Source organism: Tympanuchus pallidicinctus, unplaced genomic scaffold (assembly GCF_026119805.1).
Source record: "Tympanuchus pallidicinctus isolate F22 unplaced genomic scaffold, pur_lepc_1.0 scaffold2, whole genome shotgun sequence".
Lineage (NCBI taxonomy): Eukaryota > Metazoa > Chordata > Aves > Galliformes > Phasianidae > Tympanuchus > Tympanuchus pallidicinctus.
Window position 1 is genome coordinate 50,662,145 of NW_026294721.1, and position 27,822 is coordinate 50,689,966.

The following is a 27,822-nucleotide window of genomic DNA, read 5'->3' on the forward strand; positions in this document are numbered from 1 at the left end:
GCCTTCTGCTTTCTTGCTTGTATCTGAATGAATAAAAATGAAACTGTAATGAAAATATTGTTATTTTTGCTGAGAAGCAGATCTTGCTCAGTTATGTGGGAGAGCAGCCAGCACAATGTAATGAACTTTGTTGCGTGCAATTAAAAGTAATACATTATTTGGTCATAGATGCGCTCTTACAGATCATCTTGTGAATTCAGTGTTAACTTTGCAAGGAGAGAGAAGGAACTGTATTTTTCCAGTGAGAGAACGAAGAGACATTTTGAAAGCTTTATATGGTAATTTTATTAGCAAACCTGTTTTCATCTGCCTGTCACTTCTTGTATTACATGTTTTTTTTAAGCTGCATGTGAAGCATGCCGCACAGTGAGTCTACCTGCATGGCAAGAAATCAGGCAATGCTGCTAATGTGAAAGAAACAAGTACAATGTTTTTATGTTAAGATTATAAAATAATTTTTCTCATACTTCCATCTGTGAGGTGAGCTGTTAATTCCCTATTGCAGCTTTCAATTACTTGTTTATCCAAGCACACAGTTTTAGGTATAAAAAGGAGCATCGCTGTTAAGCTGTTTAGTATTTTTGGAGTTCCTATTGTTTTTCTGTATTGGAAGGATACCAATATGTTTAGTTCAATAATGTTTGGCTGTAGAAGGCTGGGGAGTGGTGGTGGGGAAAGCTTTATTGGCAATTGTAGAAAGGCAAGTTAAAAAGACATTTGATCCTTATTTATGCCTTTTTTTCCTGTTTCTAGTAAAAGCTTTTGTGGTGTGTTCATTGAGGAAAATGGTGAGCTCTAAAAATTGTACACTTATCAATTTCTGTGTCTCAGAGAATGAAAGTTCAGTGTCAGAACAAGCAAGATGAATGCCTTTTTTCTACCCTTTTTTACTTTTTGGGTTTTTTTTAAGGTCTTTGAAACAATAAAAAGTCAAAGACATTTAGATTAATCATTTCAGGGCACAATGTACTTCTGGGAGAAAAACAATATAGATGCATAATAGCAATCATCAGCTGCTTTTTCTTATTAGGTACCGAGGTATCTTCTGTATATCTCAACTTTTAAGATCATGAGCTCACTCCTGTTCCCATCTGGCTGCTTGAGCCAAGACTTCTTACGGAGAAGGAAGAAGAGCTGGAGACTAATGTTTTTCAGTTAGTGGCCTTACTGTAAGGCACTCTTCTTATTTAAGTTGCAAACTCAGTAGGACCACTTTCAGGCTTCTTTACAAATAGTGTCTTCATATAGTAGCCAATAAGAAGAGCAAGGAAAAAGAAACTGGAGTGCATGTAGAATTTATGGCAAAACATGAAACTAATAGGATTTGATCTTTTGGAGGAAAAAAATGGAAACTTGGATATTGGCAAGGAACTGTATTTTATCACTTCCCTATGCTACAATACTTTGATTTAATGAAGCACTCAGGAAACTGTGAAAGGAGAAGATTGCAAAACACACTATTGATTATTAATCTCATGGTAAAAGCTGGTCCTGTGCATAAGTTGCTTGTTATTACAAAGTCATTACAAATGCTAATTTAATTTGTGTGCACAGTCCTGGGTCTTCAAAAGCGCACAGCTGGTACTCAGCTGCTGTAAGTGGCAGCTGCCTGCAGGATTGTGATCTCCCTTGTAAGAGCTGGTCCCAACATAGGCAGAAAAATTGTGTTCCTCTTCAGCATAACTAAATGTATGCCAGAAGAGCTGGCATGTGAAGCTTCCTATTAGTTCAGGAAGGATCTCTACAGCATCACTTAAAAAATGGGGGGAGCGGGAAGAAAGAAGAGAGGCATTGAGAATTGTTAGCATCTCTATGGCTGAGAACACCAGTTAGATTAGTTTGCTTGGCTGTCTGCCAGAGAGAAGTTCAACCTTGGGCAGAGTTCTGCACGTTGTGAATCGGTGCTGTGTAGCATGTAAGCTCCTCGCAGTGCAGCCTGGAGAGATGCATTAGAATTGATATCGTTGGTGTTCCCCAATGCTACGCGTCTCCATTGTTTGCCATGGGCAGCTCTTTCCAGAATTTGAAATCTGTGACTGAGTGGCCAAGGATCGCTTCTTATTCCGATCCATTTATTCTGTTTTGCTGTACCTTCACCTTCAGGTAGGTGACCTTACGGAGTTAACAGGTACAGCATATGCTGTGCCTCCTCTGCAAAGTTAAATTGGTGTTTGACCTTAATTCCTAATGGCTCTGGCAGTGATTGGATCAACTAAGGACAGCACTATGTCACTTAAAGCATCAAGACCTGTCCTAATGTGCCCAGAAACACATGATGGCTGGTGTAAGAGGACATTACTTTCATTTCTGTGTTCATTTACTCCTAAAGCCAAGGGCTCCTAGATGCTTTGGTATGTGACCCAGAAGCTCTTTTGTCCTCTCAAAAAAATTAAAGCTTTTCTGTGGTAGTCAACTACCAGGCCACATATATCCAGCAGAATACAAACATGCTAAAGGGTTCTGAAGTATGAATTTTAAAAGTAATAGTTTAATAATAACTCATGTTGTGGACTGTAACTACCCATCCATTTGCTGGCTTTCATTGTCTAATGTCATTCACAATTCAGTCTCTCTGTTCATGCCTGTGGGCATATCCTCAGCCTACTTGTCTGTTTTCCTAGTTCCTGTATATCCTCCAATTGTTGGGTAATTTGTACTCTATTTCTCATTAGTTTTGGAATACAAGGTTTTAAAAGGAAAGCAGTAAGAAGCAAGGTGCATACAACCGGGTTATCAGGCAAATTAGTTAAATCCTCTAGAGCTGTCAGCTCACAGCTTGTATAGAGATGTAACAAGCAGACTTCCAGTTGATCCTACTATTGTACTGGGTGAAGTTATGTTGTCTGGGAGTGGGATGTTTGTAAGTTAGCTAGGTCTCTTGAACGCTGCTTTCTGCAGAAACTGACAGAGCAGGCTCATATTAGCCCAGGCAGACTGCTTTACTACAACTTCATTAAAGGTGAATTCCCCATCAACCAGCCTGATACTTAACAATGCAGGCCATCAGTGCTCAGGCTGTTTGAAGATGTGCTACCTTTAAAGATAAGTAGCAGAAACGTGTGAGAACCTTTTACAGGCTCTTGGACTTGTCTGATAATTATTTTTATTAGCTGTTTACGTTATTTTATTTCTAGTTTAATACATTTATTTTAAAATGTTTCGTATGTGCTAAAATGCTTGCAGTTTGTTGTTTCCAAGCCATTTGAATTACTCCTTTTTATGTTCATCATAGGTGTTTTTTTGCACAACAGAGGTGTGAAAAGATGCTCCTAATAAGCCTGTAGACATATAATAATTGATGCCAAAATTCAGAGCATTATTTGTGAATTCAGTGTTCAGATGACAAATAATGTAACTTCTAAGAGGTAGGGTGATTATTTCTCCGTGTTTGCAAAAATACTAGTGAAACTCTGAGTTGACAAATTCTGTTTATCAGTCTAATTTACTTATAACTTCTAAATCTGGGCTCAGAATATGGGCTGTTGTGTTAGATGTCAAGCATGTTCAAATAGGATTTTGTCAGGAAATTAACTGCTACACAGCTGCTGATTTTTTCTATATACTTTTCTAAGGATGAGATATTTCAACTAAATAATCACTTTAGTTGATACTCAGTGACTAAATTTTTATGCTGTTTACTTAAATGCATTGAAAAAGTGTTCCCACCTGTCAACCTTTCAGAACCCGACTTGTTGATTTGAGTCTATGTTATTTTATCTCATTTTTTGGCTACTCTAAGTGCCAAGACAGAATACATTGTGGTAGTTTTCTACCTTGATTTTTGGCATTTCGGGGCTGAAGAGACTGTTTGTACATGTTGAGAGTATTACCTTACCTGTTTGAGAGTATTTTTGAATTTCTGTACAAGGCATGGAAGGTGCCAGTATAATTAGAGAGATTGCAGAATAGATGAACAAGCTGTAAAACTAAATTACAAATTACGTCTGTTTTAAAACTATTTACCTGAATAATTATTTCTGAATATTCATTTACTGTCTCCGTGGGATCTCTCTTCTATGAGATTTAAAGCAGCTCTATCTCTTCCTTGGTCAATGTTAAGCACCTGCAAAAGCAATGAGGCTATGGCTGCACTGATTGTAGGTATACTGTAAAGTCAAACGTATAGTATCATCTGACTGTTGTGGCCTATAGTTTCTTTGGTGAAAGCTTATTCTGTCTTTCAATGATGCCTGATTCATGGTGCTGATGAGGAGGTGCTAAAAGAGGCTATTTGACCAGTGGCACCAAACAGATGTTATGAGGGCTAACCTCATTTGTGACTGGGGAATGTCTGCTGTCTCTGGAGACCCTCCAAAGTTGCCAAAAGGCGGAGTGCTCTGATCACGCTAACGTGAGAAACACAGAGAAGCAGGGTTATGTTAAGTAAGCAGAGGTTACCTCAAAGAAGAGGCAGCCCGCTCAGTGCCTGCTATTTGTGTCTCTTGAGCAGGCAAAATGAAGGGAATGGGAGCTGGGATCTTAGGTTAATATGCAGAAACCACTGAGGAACCAAAGAATCTAGTAGAAAAAAAGAGTTACAAAAGCTTACTGTGAGAAGAAATATGTCTCCTTTATGTGACAGAAGTTCACAGTAATTTGGCTTTCCCTGATTGTTCGAGTTGTTCAGCCAAGGAGAAGATATTCGATTGTATTTGAAAAGCGCAATTTCAAGGTTTCATTTGTTGTTTTTGGTATGTCCCATTCACTTGCAGATCATGCTGCAGTGATCCTCTTTGTGTGAAGCTCCTTGGGCTCAGGGTGATCTGGAGGCAGACAAAGAGGAAGTGTTTCGTGTAAGAAGTGTGTGATGAGCATTTTTTGAAAGAGATTTGCTAAAATGGCACTAGAGAAATGGAACTGGAAATGTTTGAGAGCATGGCAGATGGTAGAACTGACTTTTTTTTCCTTATACACTAGGATAATAAATGCTTTGTAACGTGGACTTAGCTACATGAACTCTGTGCATATGCGTGTGATTCTGAATATTGGAAATAGTATGGTGATTTTGTTTTCCTGTGATTATTTGATAGCTTGGTAATTTCAAGGTAAATTTTAGCCATTGCAGAGCCCTACACTGGCATGTCTGTGCTTTTTTTTGTACCTAAGCAATCTGCTGCTCACTGTGAAATGTTTTTAGATCCTACTGGTTTGAGGAAGATTGAAATCCTGGCAGCCTACTAGTAGTGTTGGATCCAGGGACAAACTGCTTGGCTTTCTGTCTCTTCTGGTTCCAGACTCAAACAGAAAGTGAACATGTTAGACATATTTTATAACACAAAGCTTCCTTCATCTACTGTAAAGCTCTACTGAGTAGAGATGCAATGATCAGGTCAAGGAGATGCAATGCCTTTGATCCTTATATTTTTCTAGTTGCAGTTTGTTTGCAGTTAGCATCCAAGGGGTGGGTTTCAGTACTGCAAACAGAGCAGAGCTGCTCTTTGGGCTGCTCTGTAAAGTGCTTTGACACTGGAACCTTTCCATTCCTTTGGCTTGTCAGACCTCCTATCACAGAACCTCTGCATGACGCTCCTTAGGAAATTTCCCTTCCATGGGAAAAGAAGCTTGCCTGAAAGTTTTATGTGTATTGTATCGACAGACGTGGACCGGTTATTAATTTAACTTGTGTATGAGTTTGTGAGCAATGCTGTAGAAAAGCTGCTGAGTATTTCAATTGTAACATTGATTTGCAGTGTTCACTTACTGAATGCTTACTGATTAAATCAGTCATGGGTTGTTTTTTTAAATATTCTTAAGCACATAGGTGTAAACAAGCTGGACAATACAAATTTTCAAAATGAATGAGTTTTACAAATACAATTAATGTGACTGATGTTGCTGCCCCTGCATGTTTGCATCAGAAATATTGCAGTGAAGAATATACAGCTGGGAAACTCTTGGAAATAGTGATTCTATAGGCAATGTTACTGAGTGCTTATAATGGGCAAGCGTGGTATTTTTAAATGTAATGATTTGCTTTGGGAAATCTGATTCTAGCTGTGATTCAGTGGGTACATTTCAGTGTTATAGCAAGGAGAGGTGTTGACATGTGGAATAAAGAGCAATTCAATGAGGCAGTAACAGTACACCATAAGTAGCCATCTGAAGCAGTATGAATTTAAGTACTTAGCGCAACTGCTCATGGACTGATAAAGAGTTGTCCTTCAAGGACTCAACAGATCATTTTGAATAATGAAAACAGAACCGTTTCAATCGTCTCAAGAACAGGAAGAGCCTTATTGAACTATATGAGCTAGTTAATGCCAGGAGCTTAATCGACTTGTAAGCAGATTGTTTACCATTGCCACAGAAACTCACTTCTATTAAAAAAGAAATACCCATGTCCAAAACATACCCAAATGTTTTTATCTGTACTAAAAAAAGATGGCATCTAAAGCCTGAGTTTTGCTTTTCTTTGTGCAAGATCTTCTTGTACATTATTTTTGGAAAATGTGCACTAGCAGTGGTTAGTGAATTTTCTCAACGGACAAAGTTAGGAGATATACGTGTGCCATGAACAGCGCATGTTCTGCTCTACCAATTCAGCCAAATATTTCAATAAAACTTAAGTGGATTGAGAGGGCAGCTGTTGAAGAAATCTGGCCAAATAGCTGCATGCTGCAATCTGCCAAAGGCATCCTACATAAGTAGCTTGAGCATTCTTTGAGTTCAGTTTTTGTCTCAACATCATGCTTTTATGTGGAGGACTTGTGGCAAAGATGTGATAAATATCAGGGGAGACTTGAGAGCAGCCTTCAATTTCTAAAGGGGAGCTGTAAGAAGAAAGGGGACAGACAGCAGGATCTGTTGTGGTAGGACGAAGGGAAATGGTTTCAAACTAAGAGGAGAGATTTAGACTGCACATGAAGAAGAAGTGTTTTACACTAAGGGTGATGAGGCACTGGCGCAGGTTGCCCATAGAGCTGGTGAATGCCCCATCCCTGGAGACAGCCAAGGACAGGCTGGAGGGGCTCTGAGCACCTGATGGAGCTGTAGGTGTCCCTGTTCAGTGCAGTGGGTTGGCACAGATGGCCTTCAAGGTCCCTTCCAACTCAAATGGTGAAAAGAATTCTCAAGCTCTGTGTTCAAAGTCAGTTGTGCTTAGGGTTGTGGGGTTTTTTTTTGTTTTTTTTTTTGGTTTGTTTTTGGTTTGTTTGTTTTGTTTGTTTGTTTGTTTTTGTTTGGTTTGGTTTGTTTGTTTGTTTTTTTAAAATCACATTGGCTTTTTTTTAAAATGAAAGCATAGTCAGCATCAAAGGAATGGCAGAGAAAACTGATGTGGAAGATATTGTCTCTGGAGATCGAAGAGTTAAATGTCAGATAAACATTTTAAGAGGCAGACTGAAAGAAGCCTGGACTGAAATACTAGGAGCTGTTTGCATGAGTACTCATGTCTTAGAACAAATTGAAGATCAGAAAATCTTTCGTGTTGCTGTTGAATTTTAGCTGCCTTTATAGTACTGTTATGCCCCTTCCAGGAGGAAGCTAGCTCTGTATCTGCTGGATTACCTCTCAGCAGAAGTAAAGAATGTGAATTGAAGCCTGGAGCACAGAGGAGAAACTGTATCAGCAGCCGCATGGAGGGGCATGCACTGCATGCAGGCTTCTATTTTGAGCAATATTATTGACACAACCTTAAAATGATCTGACGACTTCTACTGTTAGTGAAGGGTATTGGGAGGCCTATAATGAATGTTATAGGGAGCAGGACATTTGCCTGAAAATATTTTCTCAGAAATGGTTATTAAAATGCAGTCTGCTCTGCTGTCAGTCACAGTTTTTGCTGTCCTACTGGTTTAACTCTGTAATGTTTCATGTTTTTTGAGGTAGAGGCTGGGAACTGGATTAGTACTGTATGCAAATGTCAAAAAAATAGCAAAAAAACTGCTAATGAGCACGGGTTTCTTCATTTGTTGAGTACCACAGTATTCTTTCACTGCAGGATCCACAGGAATGCTGAGGATGTTCTTGGACATGGCCATCCATGTATAAGGAGATTATCAGTAAATTAGTTGTCTGTAGGTCACATCCTAAAGCACTTGAAGAAGCTGTTTCTCTGTTAGTTCATTAAAAAGAAAAGGGGGGCGGAGAAGAAAGAAGTGAGAAAGCTGTCATTTCTTCCTAATTATTCATCAGTCAAGGATCATAAAACTTAGGTGTGATGTTTTGTACGTGAAGTAAGCTCAATACAGTCATATCATTCAAACTTACATTCATATATTGATTTTTATCAACGCTGGTTTTGTAATAGATGCAGTTAGAAAAGATGGAGTGTAACAATTGCATGGTGTGGGTGAATCACAATACAGATTCGATTCTAATTATTAGTCGCTATCTCTGCTCACCACAGTGATGGTGGGCATCTCCTATTGCTGGAAAAGCATATATATGTGGGTTGAAGCTCAAGCCTTGCATTCTTAAAAGTTCTCTGTATTTGCTCAGCATTTATACTGTGTTGGTCTCAGCCACGTGTAAACTCCCACCATGCTGCCTGTGACTCAGGAAGACATTCACAGTGTTTTCATTAAGTTTTGATTAACTACTTGAGGGCCAGTGTTTGCACAACCAGTTGATCCATGCAACTGATTCAGCCATTAATGCAACCAAGCCCACGGCCATTTAGGTAAAACTGAGACTGCACTCTGGTCATCTTTGAGTTAGGATCAACTTTCTTTGCAACAATTGTTGTCAGTCATTCCCTAAATTCCTAAATTTCTTGTTACAGATAGAGATGAACTTCATCTTGTCTACTTGCATGGGGATAAAGCTAGAAAATAAAACAACTGAGTAGATTTGTGTCTCGTTACATCTTTATTGTAAAGAAATATTTCAGATCTTAGATAGCTTTGTTATTGTCAAATTAATGCACTCAAGACAGAAGACCACCTGAAGTTCATTGAATGAAGGAACTTGTTACATTTCAGTAAATGTCACAGGTCAGAAGCCGAAACAATGGGTTTTGTGCCTTTAAGTTGTTTCAGGCAATCCTTACAAACAGTGCTGTATATGAGGTGTAACCATGCTTTTGGACTAACGAATAAGTATGTCTGCAAATTCCTCTTTCTCTCCAAAGCACAAAATAAGGTGGTATTAACAGTTTCATGATATCTATAGCTGAGGTTTGACAGTTGAAAATATTTTTATTCTCCTGTGGAATTAACATCTAGTTCCATAGCAAGTGAGCGTTGAGTCTTGCATGTCCAGTGTCTCACAAGTGTCACCAAGAAATGCTTAGGAATAATCATCTCCTGCTGTGTACAATGAACTGACGAAACTTGAGGCTGTGGAGACAGCCTTGGAATTCCTCCGTGAACAGCCATTGAAACTTGGATTCCTTGGAGCTGCTTTTTTCTTGCGACTGGGATGGGAGTTGTCTCCGTCGTTGGTGTCGAGCACTACTGTTGTGCTGGACTCCATTCTGGACACAGCATATAGACTGCTTTGCCGGGTGGGATGAAACCTGGCAGCCTTGAGCTCTAGTTCATCATGACTGGACAACTCAATGAAGGGGCACCAGCGGAAAGCTCTCTTGAAGCCAGCTCTGAACCTGCGAAAAAAGGTACTTGGTGAGAGATTGTACATGTGAGAGCTAGCCATGAGCCTTCGTCTGAAAACATGTACAGCACTGCCATACTCCGCTGATTTCTTTGCTCCTAGCAATGTGTGTGGGGAGGTCACTGGAAGTTCCCTTGGCTAAGATCAAGGTAGGAAAAAATGGCAGTGATAACAGCTTTTTTTTGTTTCTGATATTATTTATTTTCCCTGCTTTGTGACGTTTTCCTGATAATCAATTTCTCTTCCTTTGCCATACCTAAAAATAAAGATGTAAACAATTAAATGTCAGCTTTCTTAAAGCTGTCTTCATAGAAATTGATCTGATTGACTTGTAATGAAACCCATGCCTGTATTTTGTCTTTCCTCAGCAGAAACTTTGCAGCATCCTATCCCTTGCTCTAAAACAACAATTCAGCTTCAAGATTCCACTATTTCTGTTGTTTCCTTGTACCTTAGAGAGGCTTGAATGGGATTTATGTAACAACTGATAATGATTCACATAAAATATTTGGAAAGTCATTTGCAAAGTCAAGATCTGAGAAAGCCTGAAAACTGAATGTGAACGATGTACAGGCAGGAAAGAATGTTAAGGCTTTAGCACATTGGTTCTTGCAACATTCATATGTGGGTGCTTTTTATCAGTTCAAATCATAGACAGAGATTAAATAGCAGGACCATTATAATTTTTTTGGGTGTAAGCCCTTGCATCATAGAAATGAAATACCAGAAAACAAAACAAAACCAATTCACAGTGTATTTGTGTAACCTGAAAAAGAGCATCTTTTCACCTAGACCTAAAACATAATGGACTTCTTCTGGTTTTATTTCAACAATGTTTCTGTGTTGCTTATTGTCTGTAAGCTTTTTGTAGCAATGGTTCTGCTACCACAGTGATAACTACAGATAAAAACATCTATGAATTTTTCAGTGAAAACTGATCTCCCAGAACTAATTACCCTTCCTCCTCAGTTTTTCAGATGCAGATAAATATATAAATCAAAAATTGTTTTTCCATACTTTGGTACGGAGTTGTCACATGATTACAAATGACCATGTAGCATGCTATTCATCATTCCACTGATTATATGCAGTCCAAATGTAGAGGTAGTAGCAAAGTAAAGAATGAACCCCATTCCATTAGGAAATAGGTTTAGTGTAGTAAGCTGTAAAACCCAAATATCTTTAGACTGTATTTTTTCATTGCACTTTCTATCCTCTTTCATATTCAAGGTTTGGTTTTCTCCCTCTTGAAATACTGCTATCTTTGGGTACATTAGTAATGTCCTAGCCTGGAAGGTGAGGCTGGGGATAGCTATTATAACCATGTCTGATACCAGATCCAGCAGAGGTAACAAACACTGCTGTGTGAATAGACCTGACTCCCAGCAACAGGCTTTCCTTTTCCTACTGTATGAAAAAGCAGCGAACATTCAGGCTTCTTAATTTCAATACAAAATTTAGTCGTAATTAAACTGTCACCAATATGTCATTCTTGCATTGAATATTGAACCAGGAGATCTTTATTGTGTCTCAGAATTGCAAAGAATTTTGGTGGATTTGCATTCTTTAGTCTAGGTGAGCAATTTTGCAGTGTACATATACATATAAGCGTCAACTTATATATACTTAAACCACATAATCAGTATTATTTTTTATTAATAATGTTTTCTGTTGCTGCCACCAGTGTTTTTGAAGTAAACTGTAGTGTTTTAGAGATGATGTGGTAGTAAATGAGAAAATTTGAGACCTGGTTCTTCGGCTTTGTTTTTATGGACACCAGATGTCTTGTGATGTCTGGTCTCCATTTAAAGAAATGGGAAATTTTCTATTTGAATTAGAGTTTTGGTCTGGGATGCTAAATCGTTAGTTCTTGTTTAAACAATTGTAAGCATACGTGATTAAAAAGGATCAGAAAGCTTTAAGAAATCAGGCATTGATATTTCAAAGGACGGAATGTTAAGCATTGTAGGCTACTCCTGATTATGAAAAATGGTTACTTATTCAAAGGAAATTTGAAATAATCTTTAAGATTACTTATTTAATACTGATTCATGCTGACTTTGCTGACTATTTGATTGTTCTTAATGGTCTCTATTCAGTAAGACTAGAAGAAACACTGAACAATAGGACAGCTAGGATATTGCTTGGTTGGATCCTGGTCCTTCAGAATGAAATGAAGAACAGGAACTGGTTCTGCACAACAGTAGTCTTGAATTGCCAAATACCCATAACATTCAACAAGGTCTGTGCCTTTTGAAATTGAAAACATAATGGTACCTGGCATTTCTTGCATCGCCATCAAGCAGTACTGTAATATAGTACAGAGTAACAAAAATATAAATATCTGTTTTGTTAGCCTGCTACAGACCTCGGAGTTCAGTAGAAATCAAAAGTTTAGGTATAAAATATGTAGTAAGTAGCATTCTGTTATATCCTTCCATCATTGCAAATAAATTTGTTTACACTGTGGAAGTAAACAGATTGTACTGTACTTCACAAGTAGCTTGCATTATTTCTTTACATTGCAATGTGTTTGCAAGCCAAAAAATAGAACACTGCTACAGATGTCAAATATAGCAGTTGAAAACAGAAAACATTTGTCTCTAAATACTGAAGATTCCTCTAAAACTTCATTTAGAGCAACCTGTTTACTGGAAATGTGCACTTGGTTCTTTAGGTTTGTATCTGTTAGGAATCCAAAGGAAGATTTTTTTTTTCTCCCCCCAGGAACTGAAAACTGTTGAAGTGAAAATTATTTCTTTTATCACATTTAAGCCATTTATTTTCTCATAAAATGCATACATACCAACTCTTTTGTAACTGGTTCTTACCTCTTATTAAGGCAGCAGTAAATAATGGGGTTGTACATGGTAGAACTCATGGCAAGCCAAAAACTGGCCAAATAGATTTGCTGAATGTATTTCCACCGATTCAATTGTTGATAGATCCCAGTAACTATGAAGTAAGTGTGGTAGGGCAGCCAACAGATGGCAAAGGTCATCACAACCACAATCATCATTTTTACCACCTGACGGAAAGAAATAAGAATTCTGTTTTATAATATGTTTCACTCTATTAAAAAAAAAAAAAAATCTGACTGGAATTTATCTTCAGTTAACTCTTATATTTCTTATATCTTCCTTTTCTTAGACAAAATAATAGGAAAAGTTTCTCCAGCATTATCTCTATTAATTCTTACAATAAATACATTTGCTCGCTTATATTTGGCTATCTAAAATATTACTTGTTTCCTTGTTAAGATCTTGGAAAAGGTCACAGGTTGTTTCATTTAAACACCATACTCTGGCTTTTATTGACCTTGGTGTCATTTTCTATTGTGGTCCACAAGTATATTCCTTGCTCCCAATTAGTAGATGTGATTTATGTAAACACTTGATTGTAGGAAATGAACAACTGCAGCATCCTCTTTAATTTTGGAGGATAACAGTTTCCTTGGCTGGTGCTTACTGCTTGTTGCGTTGTAACAATCTATCAGCTTCTGCAGTTCCTGTTAAATAGGAATGAAGAATAGCTCCATTTTGTGCATGGCACACGTGAGGAAAAGTCATCATTATAAATTTCACTACTTCTTCCTCTTTTCAGCTTTGCCAACTGCTAGCGCAGCTACTATTTCTGGTGCGATGTGTCACAGTCACACAGCAGATTATCTTTCTATAAATACAATAAAACCAGTCATGAGAGGGCTGTGCTGAGCATCCTCTTGCTCATTTATACTGTGAATACTGTGGAATACCAGAGATTGCTCTCAACAGTTGCTATCATTTCTCTGTACAAGGCACTGTTTTCTGCTGTTAATGGGTTTGTCAGAAGAAAACAACCACCCAAATAAATGGAGACCTGAAATTTCCTGTGCCTACATGTCCTCAGCTGATATACTTAGAAAATATCAGCTATCATGGTTAAATCAGTTTACACAATTATCATGATACATAATAGTTGATGATTTCTTATAATCTTGTTGAAAACATGAAGCGATTTTATATCTAGCACCAATTTATAAGCTTCTTTGCAGGCTGAGTCTGTATTGTGCAAGGTAAGAACGTTATTGAATACTGACAACTTTTGCATTTCTAGGTGATGATTGATACATATTTACCTTTGTGCACACATAAAATGACATTTCTAGTTGTTTTTCCCAAACTACTTTTTATCAGGTAGTTGTAAGTCATTACAGAAGGGAGATGAGTATTTTTATGAAGGAAGGCAATGCAATGTATCACTTTCCTCTTTGAGCATGCATCTGTATGTCTTTATCTAGGCATGTATAGATGTATATGGGACTACCTGTGAGGTAAAGATGCCAGGATTATTATTAGTAGTAGTATTGTGAGAAGGGAAGAGGATATGACTGTGCATGACTAGACATTTCTGGACTAAATTATGCATCTGAAATGGTGATGAAAATATGCTGTCAGGTCTCAGTCGTTATGCATTAAATGGGATGTCTCTTCTGTCCCTTAAATATAATTCCAGTATTCTTGTGGAATTCCTGTGCCTTGTACCTGTTGCACATGTTAGATAGAAGACCTAATTCCATAGTTTCATCACAATCCTCGATCACTGTAAATCAGTGCACTGATTTACAGGTGCACTTCATTTGCTTCTGCAATTTTGTATCTGATGAGAATCATTTGTATTACTTCAATAATGTCCAGGGATTCTTTAATTTCAGAACAGCTGAAAATTTAATTACTTGCCATGACATTTAATCAACAATCTTGCAGTATCTTTTGTGCACGTGAAATTATTCTAAGAGTTATTTAACACAGGAAAACCTCAGGTACAAAAGAAAAGTTATTGAGGCATCATTTTTGCCTCAATTTTTTTTCTTAAAAAATAACAAAAAATAACCACTGCACACCACACTCATCTTTACTAGCAGTAAAATCAGCAAAAATAAAAAAAAAAAATTAAAATTCTCCTTTCAGATCAGTCTGTATCAATCTGAGCTTCACTGACGTGAATGATAATACACTGATACATGTTTGTTTAGGAGAAGACATGTATTGGGATTGCCTTATTCTGTACAGTTTTCTTTCCTAGAAGAAAGAAGTGCTTTTTTCAAGCAAGAAAGGGCATTTTACAGAGTTCTTTTTGTTAAAGTCAAAGATAAGTTGCTGTTATTTTGAGTATTTATAGTACGATGCACTTATTGACATACTGCCTAAGGAGAATATAAGTGAGATGTTACAAGTCTGTCTGGCATAAAATAGTTTGAAACACAGGGAAGTGACACTTGAATTTGAAGTAAACCACAAAAGCTATAAGAGAAATCAAAAAGCCCTTCTCTGTCCTCATTCAGGGTCTAAGAATGCGTGTGTGTTTGCAGAAACGCTGGAAAAGAAGAACAAGAGGAACATGAAAGAGGAAAATGATTCACAGATTCTTCTTTCAGAGACAGGCATGCCTGCTGTGCAGGACAGCACCTCACAGTTGATAGCTGTAGTTCTTGTCCATCCCTTTGGTCTTTCCAAACAGTATTATGTTCCAGTTCTTGATGATATCAATACTACGAGCAGGAACAGTCTTCCAGGTCTGTAAACTCAGGGCACCCTGATTTCACTTAGTATGTCCTGATGAATGAATGTCAGTAAACAGGCTCAGTTAGGGCAAAGGGAAAAGAAATGAAATGGGTGAGTGTGAATTACCTGCAACAGTGCGATTGTCTTTGTTCTTTTATATCTCAGAAGCTTCTTTCATATTCTACAGATGAACTTTCAAAGTGAACCTTAACTTTTTGTTTGTGAGGAGTATTTAGACCTGTGCTTCTGACAACATGAAGCAGGAAACATCACTAAAGTAAGCAAACCAGAAAATACCTGAATTCAGTTGTTCTTCTGCTCTCTCTCTCCTGCCAGTGTTGCACAACAGAGCTTTCCAAAACATGTGATGGCAGTGGGTGCCACCAAACAGAGTTCTGGTAGTACTGAGTCCCCCTGGTGCTGTTCAACCACTCCTTGTGTACTGTAGGCAGTATGGCTGGAGGAAAGGGATGTCTTTCTGTTCCAGGACTTCTATTTTCTGTTAATTTTAATTGTACTCAGTCTTTCAGCCATTGTGCAACCTCTATGGAAGTGTTGAGTCTAGATTTGGAATGTAACAGAAAATCAAAGTGTTTTCTGTTTTTATTTTCATCAACATGTTCTTCCAATGGTGGCATACTTCTGCCTATGTGTAAGAAAAGCCCTTTCTGTAAAAACAAACAAAACCCCCTGTTTTTTAGTATTGCCTGTTCCTTTGAATTCTTCCTTTCTATGTAAGAAGCATTCTTTCATTAATAAATGTTATGTAATGAGAACAAACTATATTTAAAAGAGCAGAAAACCCAGACGTTTATTGGAGTTGGAATTTGTATGTTTGTATAGTGAGACATCTGAAATGGTACAAGTGGGGAAAAATAGAGCTAACTGATCCTATTACACTCAGAAACACCAGCAAAAATGTTCTTTTCTCCTATTTTTACTTTGCATGAAAAGTAGCTAGAAAAAATGAGTCTGAGATGCAGCACTGAAAATAGCTCTTGCAAGAATAAGAAGGTTCAGATGCTGTAGAGGGAGGTGAGCAAGAACAATTCACTTTACAATACATTGATTTGCCAGTAGTACCTAAGATTTAAGCCAGGGAAGCATTTCCCTTTCAATTTCCTTTGCAACTCTTCGTTGCCTAAGTCATCTTTGATACTGCTGCTTCTTCAAGGTCAGTGGCTTGGCTTCTGATTTCTTTTGCAGTTTCAGATTCTATAACGTCATTGATTTCTGAACTTTTACTTATCCCTGGGTTACATAGATGTAAATGAGAAGCACAGCAAATAATTCAACAACCCATACCATGCAAGAATCTTTGTTTATCCGCTCACTGATATTATTTATTCACAAATACAGCTTAAACTTTATTCAGAGATAATCTCTGGGAGTCTTAATGTATTTTTTTTTCCTGCTCTGTGCTCTTTTGAAAGATGTAAAATTCCAAATTGACACTGCACAAATGATTTCCCCAACATATTAGTGTGCAAACAGTAAATCCTCATCCCAGCCTCGGGGGCGTACATGGCATTTGTACATTAAGCATCAAAGAGAAGGGAACACTGTTATGTTTTTTGCTTTTCTGCAACACTTATTTGGAGTATGATACTAATGTTTGGAAAGACAATTAGGATTTAAAGGTAACTACTGGCTTTAGGATGGAGATTGGACTGTTTTCTGAGATATAAGTGCTGTGAATTCTCAGATAAACTTTACAAGCTTAGGTATTTCTTCTGCTGTTTTAGAAAGAAGAGATTCTTAATATCTGAAGTAGGTGCAGATTCAGAAAGAATAACAGAACTTGAAAATGTAGGAAGCCTTTCAATCAGGTAGTAACCATGTCAGTTCCACTGCTCCAACTGTTCCATAAATCACTTAATTCTTCTGGCTTGTACTGTCCATCAATTTTTTTCTCAGTTTCTTGAAATAAAGAAACTACTTTTCATTTCAGTTTGCAGAATCCCTAGCTTCAGAGAGAACTCCGTCACTTGCTGTGTGATTTAAGCTGTAAAGATGAAAAAGTTTGTCCTTGTACAAAGTAGCTCTGACTCCTATTACAGTCTTACAGATCATGGAATCACAGAATGGCCTGAGTTGAAAAGAACCGCAGTGATCATCTAGTTTCAACCCCCTGCTTTGTGCAGGGTCGCCAACCACCAGACCGGGCTGCCCAGAGCCACATCCAGCCTGGCCTTGAATGCCTGCAGAGATGGGGCATCCACAACCTCCTTGGGCAACCTGCTCCAGTGCGTCACCACCTTCTGTGTGAAAAACTTCCTCCTCATATCTAACCTAAATCTCCTGTCTTAGTTTAAAACCATTTCCCCTTGTCCTATCAACCCATGTAAACAGTCGTTCCCTTTCCTGTTTATATGTTCCCTTCAAGTAATGGAAGGCCACAATGAGGTCTCCCCAGAGCCTTCTCTTCTCCAAGCAAAACAAGCCCAGCTCCCTCATGGACCACAGCTTTGTTAAGTGACTGAGAAGGCTGCTAAATCTTTTTGGTTTCTGTTCCTTATTTTTTTATTGTTTGTTTTCCCCTTGAGGAAGGATGACATTCAGGCATCCTCGCCAGTGTTACAGAACTCATCTGAATTTTCCATATTAGTCTTCACAAAGGTCAGTACGTACAAACTTTCTTTGAAATACGACCTCATATTGAACAGTGCAATAATAATTAAGCTGTGCTGAATAATGCTAATGAATTATGGACGTGTCCCTATACTTTGTCTCCTGTTTGTGGTTTCCTCTCAATAGAAACCGCCCTTTTGAACCTAAAGTGAGATAGGTCTCCCTGGCTATCTTTAAAATAGAAACATAGGCTATTGTTTTCTATGGAAAGCCTTTCGGATTGTTTTATTTTTAGTTTATTTGCTTGTAGATGTTAGCATATAAAAGACCAGAAGCGCTCATTTCATTCATTTAGACTTGAGAGAGGGATTTGGCTGGAAACATCTGTTGAAGTGACACCAGTGAGAGGTAATAACCAATTAATTAAGCTAACAAAAAGTGCTGGCATAAACAGAACTGCCCATAAAGAGATTTGGCCTGGAAACCGGGACGCTGGGTGCAGAGAATTTAGAACACTCTCAATGAGATGTAGCAGTCCAGAAGGCAAAGTGATTTTAAGACACAGACTGAAGATGATATCAGAATTTTGTTAGGGTCACCTGTTATGACAGATCTGGGGCCTCGAGGCTTGTTCCCGTTCTACTTTCATTGAACTTTTTGATATTGACAGAGATGAACTGACATCCAGTGAGTAAGTGGAAGGAACCTGGAAGCTGTTCATTGTCATCCAGTCTTGCAAAGTAGGAATGAGTGTGCTTTGTAGGAGCCTCAGATGCTGATGTCTGTTTAGTCCCATTCATTTTCTTTTCATAAAGTAAATAAAAATAAAAAAGCTGTTCAACCTCAAAAAAGTCTGCCACTATAAATACCTATTCTTCTATTTACTTCACAGTGTTTACCAATACTGCAGGAATTGCAAAGGCTGTCTTCTGTTGTCACTGGTGCTACCTCACCTGCTCTGTGACTGTTTCATGACAGCTGAAGTACAAATGAAGCTTTGAAAAGACCTTTTGAGAGGAACAGCTTTGTACTTCCAATTTCACATCTCATAAAACAAAGAATAATTTCCGTTGAATACAAACCAATCTAGTGTAGTACATCTGTCCTTTTTATCCCATACAGAAAATACAGGCTGTTGAGCCTGAACAGATCTAGGAATTTCGGAGTTGTTTTTGATTGTAGCAACATATGCTTGCATGACTTGTCATAAAGGGCTCATGTGTTGAGATACGGTCTGTGATAGCACATCTGAGCAAACAGTCTTGCTTGGGTCACATCACTAGTGAAACTAGCCTACCTCTAATTTCTAATCTTGCTCCAAATGCTTCCTGTTCTTCCCCTCCCTGCTCCTCAGCATGCTTTCATATAGTCACTTACATGGCTTTCCAAAACAGTATATATTTACAGTGCAACATTTTGCTTCCACTTTTGACTAAGAAGCTGACTATTTTGGAAATACTTCTGTAGGAGATGCTGATCCTCAAAATAACATCACAGTCAGTATGAAGAATAACCTCTAAGTAATGCATGTGGCAGTTGCCTGCTTAGAAGAAATTTCAGAAACTCAAGCAATAAGTCATCCATACACTATCAGTAAGACTACATGCTGATAAAATGGAATTTAGCTCTTTACCTTCCTCTTCTCTCTTTTTCTGTTCTAATGTATTCTTTGTTTTGCTACATTTTGTTTTCATTGCCAATTTCTGCAAGGTCAAAGAGTAAACCCACTTATAGGAGAGGATTACTGATGGATCAGAAATGTACAGATGCATTTATTTTTGGCACATAGTATAGTATATTGGGTTTCTGCACCTCATTACTTCGTGATAGAATGGATAGGTTGTTTCACTCACCACTCAGAGAAATGTAAAATCAACCAGAATGAAGTAGTCCTTCCTTGGAGAAACACTTGTGTCCCTTTTGTGCTTGTGCGCTGTTTGCACAGTTCTGGAGCTGGCATTTTGTAAGTATATAAGCAACATGCTACTGCATCACCTTCCCAGTCAGTTCTGTCCATGAAGTACAAGCACAAATTTGTGAGGTGCAAGTATTTATTCCACATGAAATAATAAGTAGTGGGAAAGGCAAGAAGTCGATGTGTCTTTTCCACAATCTGCTGTTAAACAGCCAGCTTGCATGAGCTGTAACATAGGTGCTATCCTCCTGTACCTGTGCACTCTAGGACTTGATTCTGTGTGTGGTTAATGTACATGAGTGAACACTTAGACAAGTGTGCAACCTTGGCAGTCTATTATCTCAAAAAGTTCTGTTAGTGTTTAACTTTTAAAAAATATAGGTGATGATTCAATGCAAATTAAGACATCAGCAGTGAACATGAGGGCTGTCCTTTCAAACAGACAGCACAGAAGTGTGTAGAGCAGTTGATTGCAGCTGCTCTTTAGGATAATCACATTGTAGTGACTTTCTGTTATGTTGAACAATTTAAATGCCTTATGTCATTTTGAAAATGGAATATATCATTTATATATATATGAGTTCTTGGAGACTACAGTGCTGATCCTCGTGTCTTAGGTCTGAACAAATGTCTAGGAAAAAAATGGGTTTTCAAGGTGATGTTGGAAATAGGGAGTCATGTGAAAGACAATGCCTTCGACCCACAATATCAAAATCATATATTTTTTTAAATGTTAGAATCCAAACTTTCATGTGCATTTTTGTGAATAGGTCAATAACTAACTAGTCTGTCTGTCTAGTCATAGTGACTGCTTGCTAACAGTAAGGGTCTTTGATTTCAGAATTACTTAGCAAGAGGTATGAGTTCATAGTGTGATATTTTCATCACCTGTTTTTGGCTAATAAATTTTAGGCTATGGGTATGGCCTTGTTTTATGCTCTGTATAAACCTTAGTAGGTGCTCATAATTTCTTCTCTTAGGTACTCTTGCTTCTTACACTCTTTCTTTTTACATGCTTTAAGCTGCTGTCTGACTAGTTTTGTTGAGCACTTCTTAGCTCTTGCATTTCAGGCTATGTTGTTCTTCAACAGTTCTTCAGTCATTTTATCCACCACTGTGAATCTGTAAGCCTAAATCATTTCACCCTTTGGTTTCCTTCTCTCTAAAGTGAGAAGTCTGAGCCATTTTAGTCTCTTATCAGAACTGCATCAAAGAAAATAATGGATTAGTTTGATTTACAGTATGTGATTATTTCTTCTTATACATTAGTTAAATTTGGAAGAGGGATTGGAATGTAAGGTTAGATAGAGAAAACAGACTGGGGAGACAACATCTGAGAGTAAGACTACGTATTATTAACTGGGTAGGTCCCTGACACACATGTTCTGTAAAAGAAAAGGGTAAAGAAAATGAAGAGGAAGAAGAATGCGGTTCAAATGCTGGAGCATGAAGTAGTACAGGAAGTTCGTGAAAGCAGGTTGAGATCTGAAGCCACTGGTCTAATGCTTGTATCTGAACTGATAGATGATATGAAAAGCAGATAATCTGTTTCTGTCATGAAATAACTTCTCTCAAAATATTTCCTCACACCAGTATTCTCAGCCACTCCCAAATTTCTAAAAATGTCAAGTGTTTGACCTTTAAGTATACTAAGTATGACTTTATGTTGTCCAACCTATAGTGTGTATAATGAAATTCTTAGAATTCCTTATTCTTGGAGGTTGTTTTCAGCAGAATTCGGGGCTCATCATGTTGTTGGATATACCAACTGATGAGAATATCTACTATCAAATTTCTCAAGCTTCAAATCTTTTCTTGCCAAGTATTGTTTCTTTAAAAGGTCTCACATCAACTGTTCACTAGTTTCTTAACACTAAATAGCATTTCAAAGAGCCCTAATCAAAATGCTTTGCATGACATGAAACATTCTGCCTACTGTTATTGTTCTCCTTCATAGTAAACACAACCAATACAGTCTTCCCTTGTAGTGAGATAGCTGCATACTAAATAGCAGGAAAAACAGATAGTTTCGTTGTTTGAATAAAGAGAAAGCAATAGCTTTGTTACCAGAAGCTGGCTGAGGGATAGTTTTATCTGGATTCTAGTCTATTAGTTTATCACTGTGACTGATTATGATTCATTTTTCCAAACATAAATCATTTCATAAATCCTGTTGGAGAGCGCAGCAGTAGAACTGAAGATGTCATGGAGCTCTGTCGGTTAATGCACTGATGAAGTTACAAATGTGTCTGCACAAAGTGGATGCCCATTTTTGCATGTGTTGAAGACGTGAAGTGCTCTCACATTTAAAATGCTTTAATCAAGGATTCCTTTTCTTGCATATAACTAGAGTGCTATTTTTAAACTATTTGAGTGATTTAATTGAACTCTTCCTAGCATACAGTAGAAGCCAGCTTTTGTCTATAAAAGCCTTTGGTGTGTATGAAATGAGGTGTTTAATTTACTCAATTATTATAAGATCTGTTTTTCCAAGTTACTGCTTTAAATAATTTTTTCGGTACTTGCTTTTGTAAACCATATCTGCTATACAAGGTCATATGTCACTTCACCCACATATGCTTCCCGGAATATTTCTTCCTTTTTTCTAAGGCTGGAAGGCCTTTATTGATAATAACCCAGTTAACTGACAGCAAAACCAATTCCTGCTTCCGTTCTGCAGGAAAGAACATCTTGTAACTTTGAACATACACCTGTGGGTAAGAAACAACATGCACAGCAAAGACAGTAATAATAAAGTGGGACACTGAATGGATAATGTTAAAGACTGAAATGCTGATGTTTTGAAATGCTTTCAGCATTTCTGGAAACAAATCCAATAATTTAACCTGGAGGCAGATAGTCAAAGCATATTGATTATTTTTCCATTATTTCCTCTCAGTTCACATTCCAGAATATCTTGGAGCTATCACAGTACAATAGCAGTCAAAACGTACTCACTTCCTTAAGAGAAGATAACGTTTTGCCCTCCTGAAAGAGGTACATAAAGCCCCCCCAAAGCCCCACCTACCTCTGGTGTCATGGGAAACACTGAATATCATACTGTGAAGATGTCTAGGCTTATCTGCCATTCCTAATCTAAAAATTGCAATAAGATTCACTGATTTTTTCAGTAGAGTGAGAATCTGACCCATGGGAGTTAATGGTTTGCCAGCCCACTGGTTCAAAACTCAGTATTTTAGGTCTATAAAGGCTAAACAATTTGGTTTAATTTCCTCATATCAGACACACTTACCAGGCACTATATATGGAATAAGAAGTTAACATCCAAATGTTGCCTTTATGTAATGAAGAGCAGTGAAGTTAGAGAAAAAAAAAAAAAAAAAAACAACAAGCCAACTGGTGAACTTAAAAGAAAACTTGTCTTTTTTAAAAAACTGAAGTCAGTCTCATTACTCTGATTTCAAATGCCTTTGTGTTTGTGAAAGAGAATACCACAGTACTTTACAGTACAATTACAGGTGATGTTATTAAGAGTCACTTAGTGAGGTTTAATGGAACAGTACCTTTCTCTTAGCTTTGAGCTGCTCATGATATTTGTCCGATGTGTCACCTGGTATTTCTCCTCCCCAGAGGGTAATTCCCACTACAGAATAAGTGATGCCCATGACAAGCAGTGGAAAACAGTAGACCAGCACAATCACAATGACATGATACCTGCAATGAAAAAGCATTAGGCTGGTAAATGCTTGCAGAGGTGATGGAATGGGCTGCTAGAAGGAGAGTGCTATTGTTATGAGAAGTGTGCTTTATATTGATGAGGCAGCCCTTGGTGCATTCACTGTCTTTTTCAAGTATCTTGCATATTTATTTCCATTCTAGTGCAAGTGCCTTTAGGATCTTTAGCTGTGATTCTGAACTTGTTCTAGTAAAATCGAGAATGACTCTACAGTAATACTGATTCATGACTTCAGAATGAGGTATTTTTGTCCATAACTAGCTGAATTGATTTATTTATTGCATGGTCAAGTGTCCTAAGAGCAAGCGAAGGTTTCTGAGTTCTAATCCGCACCAGAAATGAAAGTAGAAATGCTGTATTTAAATACTGTCTTTATACAAAGGCATCCTTTGTATTTGTACTTCATATGGCCCCTCTGTTGCCTATGAGAAACATAGTCATCTCTGACAATGTGAGCTCTGGGGAAAAAAAAGATAACTTATTTTGCCTCCTGCTAGATCCTTGTTAAATGTCATTGTCACATAAAATCCCATTGAATGATCAGTAAAGAATTCCCAGTTGTCACTGAGAGTGAACTTACTGCCCCAAAGATAAAATACCTGTAGGTGGCTCCTACAGTGATCAAAATCATATATGATCAGAGCCGTTTTCACCTGCCTGAAGGAAGGCAAAAGGTCAAATTTGATGCTGTATGGCTATGCAGGTTTTCAACCTTGGACAGAGAGTTCATCTTAAATACCAATGAGGATCTGAACAGGGACATAATGTTTATATGGCTAGGTAGCCACTTATTCCTAATTCTGCCAGCGGGACAAACAAGATACATCCAGTTTAATTGGCTGTTGCTTCACACTTTCAGAATGTGGAAGGAATTACAGATTTTAAAGTTTTCTTATTCCAGCTCAGACCTGAGATACGTACTTGTGACAGCATAACAGGATGAAGTGCAGAAACCTGATCCTTTTTGAATAGAACCAGAGAAGAAAAATCTGATTGTGACAAGGAGAGGCTGGAAATACCATTTTACTCATTAAGATAAACAATAAGCTTAGTTTGAATTGTATATTCTGTTCCCATTTCTGACCAACTTTGTTATATAGAAGTAGCCATCTTAAGTGAAGCAGTGATAGTAAACATTGCAGCATGGAATGAAAAACACTCGAGGAAGAGAATATTTTCTTCCAGTTGTCATTTAAATGAACTATCTTCCAAGCTTAGCAATTCTGCTTTGACTTTCTCAGTGCTGTTATACAAAATAACTACTAGTAGTATCCATTTCAAGTATAGGCATCGCCATGCAGAAGTTTAAAAGAAAAATGCTTACATAAAATGCTGTTTTGGACCGCCTGGCCATGCTACATAGCACAGAGTTCTCCCAGGCATCACCTTGGTTATAGAGTAGAGGCACTGGGGAAAGGCCAACAGGAAAGCCAAAATCCATATGCTCCCAATGACCACCTTGGTAGCAGTTGCAGAGAGCCTTGGTTTCAAGGGATCAATAATGGCCATGTATCTGTAAAAAAAAGCAAAAACCTTTACATAAGAAATCTTCAGAGATTTGCACACATCTAGAATCATCCACAGGTTGGGTCTGAGAGGATAAAAACAGAAATATTTGTCTTTCTGGAGTTCTGATGGCACAATCTGATTGAAGAGCAACAAGGCATCTGGAACCTTTATTACTCTGCTACATAATACAGGATATATCTCTAATTAACAGTTAAGCTCTAAGGATTATTAGAATTCTGTCCAATAGCTACATGAACCCGATAAATTACCATGCATTTTGTTCAATAGGCATTAACTGACTTCAGATCATTGGTCAAAGATCCTGCTGCTGCAACCATTTCAGGAAGGAATCGTACAGGCTTTGCCTCAGTTAATGGAGAAATATGTGCATAAAGCATGAAAACATCTCTTTTGCTTTCTCAGTTCCTGTTTCTTGGGAAGGGGTAGCATTCTTCTTATTGCCCTGTAATTGTATTGGCAATCCGTGTATACTGTTCTAAAAGAACAATTTGCATAAAATAATTGAAAAGATTACTCTAAGTAATTACAATTTAAAGGCTTAGAAAAGAGAGCAACAGGAAAGCATCAAGACAAACAGTAAGAGAAAAACACATCTTGTTTTCTGCCTTTTGATATCCGAACACATGCAAGGAACTAGGGAGACCCAGAAAGCTCATTTTACTCATTCCATGTCACAAACTTCACACTTTTTACATTTTCTTATCATGCCACTGCTTTGATTCTGAGACTAACTCCTAAATCAATGTCTTTTCCACCAATTTCCCCGTCTCTCTATTTTGTTTCACTTATCAATGACCAAGTAAAGACCTTCAAAATCCTTAACAATTTTGGTAAATAGGAAGACTGTTTCTAGTTGCTTCCACTATTGGAATGCTCTTAAGTAACAATCAGAATCACTTTTAAAGGAATTTTTGTCCTGTAAATCCATTGAAATAGTATTTCTTTTTACACATATGCTGATGAAGCTTACTGAATAGCTAACTACATGCTCTTTGATATGACATCCTAATGCTTTCCAATACAGAAAGAAATGTTTTTTACAGTAATGTTTTGTTCCAGATGCAACCAAAAGCATGCTAGAAAATTCTTTGATTCAAGATTGAAATGCAGTGCTATTTGCAAGTGAGTGTAGGAGATGTCAGATGAGCAATTTAAATCAGCAAATCAGAAATTGAATTAATCAGTGTATCTGTGCTTACTCAGGAGACTAAAAATCTGTTCGTCTTTGGCCATTGGTAGTGCTCACATTCTACACAGTGTTTCTGAAATCAGGGTTAAAATAGGGATGTTGTAAGAAGCTTCTCAGGTGTAACCAGAGCAAGAAAAAATAAATGACAAATTTGATCTATTCTTTTCTGGTTTTGTTGTGCTTTTTGTTTTCATATTGTATGAAAACATCTGAAACAGACAGGAAAATGTGATGAATACGAAAGTCAGCTTGAATTTTTATACTACTGACAGTTTTACAGACTTCTTGGAGTATACCTGGATTCATTTCAACAGTTGATTACCACTTACAGAGGTTAATACTGATTCTGGAAGAGACAAACTCATTGCCATAATCACAGCCCATATGTTTCTGCTGTCTTTTACAATACGTTTAATTATCTGATCATTTTTGACGAGATTATTGGAGTATCTCAGTGATTTCCTAATGGTCGTCTTGTTTGTGACTATGTTTTCATCGTAGGTTTCCAATTTACAAATCTCATGACCATGTTACTGTCCCTGTCTGTTTCAGGTTTTAAATGCAGTTTGAAAATCAAACCACAGCTGTTCCTGTCTACAAGCAGTGAGAAAAAATTTTCATCACTTTCCAGTGCTACTTGTATTGTTGAGTCACTTACACCTTCTAAAGAAATTGCAGTAAGTAAAAGATATACTGTGATTCTTCTTCTGCTCTCTCTCTACGTTTCTATCTCATACAAAGATGGATTGGGACAGATCTATAGATTATTTTTCTGAATGGAAAATTATGTAGGCAGTAATAGGCACTGTATGGCAATACTGTGTCCTGAAGATATCGTAGTATGGATAAAAACCATTTGCTGTCTAAGCATTTGTAGACTTTATGCTATTGTTGAGACTTTAGGTATTACTATGGGAATTGGAAGTTATAATACCAATTTACACTTACAGATAATAAGGGTAGGTAAGTAAAGATGAATTAGTAGATCCCCTTCCCAAGTGATGTTTATATGTGATTATTGTTGTTTTTTTTGTTTATGTTAGTCCTTTGGGCATTCATAGATCATAAAATTTTCAAAGCTATTTGTGTTGTTTACTTTTTGTACTGTCATCTTGGTTTTAGATCATGAAAACCTTTCTTACAGAGTTAGTTGACTGCACGAGTTCCAAATCCATACAGTTTGCTAGATTTTTAACCAGAGTTTGAATTGAAGTCTATCAAACCATCAGACAAGCTGACATTGATTTGAATCAATCTTGTTTTTGGATGATAGCTCTGATGTAGTGCAGTTAGAGGGGTAGTACTCATATAAAATAAAGAAAGGTATATGATTTGTTACATCGAACGCTGAGGAACTTGCCCATGAGGTTTAGGTACAGACATCAGCTAGAAGCCAATAATAACATTTATAATAGAAACATTCCTCATAAAAAAATGTGCAAGTAATCTCTTGCATTTACATTTACCTGATGTGAAAACAAACTTAAATGAAGATATTTCTACTTTGTGAAAATTTTATACTTCAAAGATGCATAATTATAGGATAGATATTTGTTTTAGCAAAAATACCCTTTGTATTTGATGGTCAATCACAAACCACATAAGTCCAACATCTGCTGACATTGTGGCAGTCCCTTTTAGCATTAGCAATGCTAATACTTTAAAACATCTAAATGCTGTCAGAAATAGAGACTGATCTGAACCAATTTCAGTTCTGAGTCATCATTTTCTATGTCTAGATTATCCAGCCTGTTCTTTTTACATTGATTTTATTGTGTTCAGATATTTTGCCCACAGGGTAATTAATTTCCCTCTCTTTTACCTA

General features: G+C 37.4%; 1 protein-coding gene and 1 long non-coding RNA gene across 2 annotated transcripts in view; one reads left to right on the plus strand and one right to left on the minus strand.

Annotated features, from left to right (window-relative positions):
- LOC128080652 (uncharacterized) overlaps positions 1 to 27,822 on the plus strand; it is a 156,090-nt gene that overhangs the window by 34,801 nt on the left and 93,467 nt on the right. The window contains exon 3 of the long non-coding RNA XR_008206839.1: positions 26,550 to 26,674. This is a non-coding gene — a long non-coding RNA (uncharacterized LOC128080652). The remainder of the gene's footprint in view (positions 1 to 26,549; positions 26,675 to 27,822) is intronic.
- Positions 8,829 to 27,822, minus strand: part of TACR3 (tachykinin receptor 3) — a 30,610-nt gene continuing 11,616 nt past the window's right edge. The window contains exons 2-5 of the mRNA XM_052683032.1: positions 24,603 to 24,791; positions 23,106 to 23,256; positions 12,384 to 12,580; positions 8,829 to 9,544 (exon numbers count right to left, since the gene is read on the minus strand). Of these exons, the coding sequence (XP_052538992.1) occupies positions 9,229 to 9,544; positions 12,384 to 12,580; positions 23,106 to 23,256; positions 24,603 to 24,791 (853 nt within the window). The 3' untranslated portion in view covers positions 8,829 to 9,228. The remainder of the gene's footprint in view (positions 9,545 to 12,383; positions 12,581 to 23,105; positions 23,257 to 24,602; positions 24,792 to 27,822) is intronic.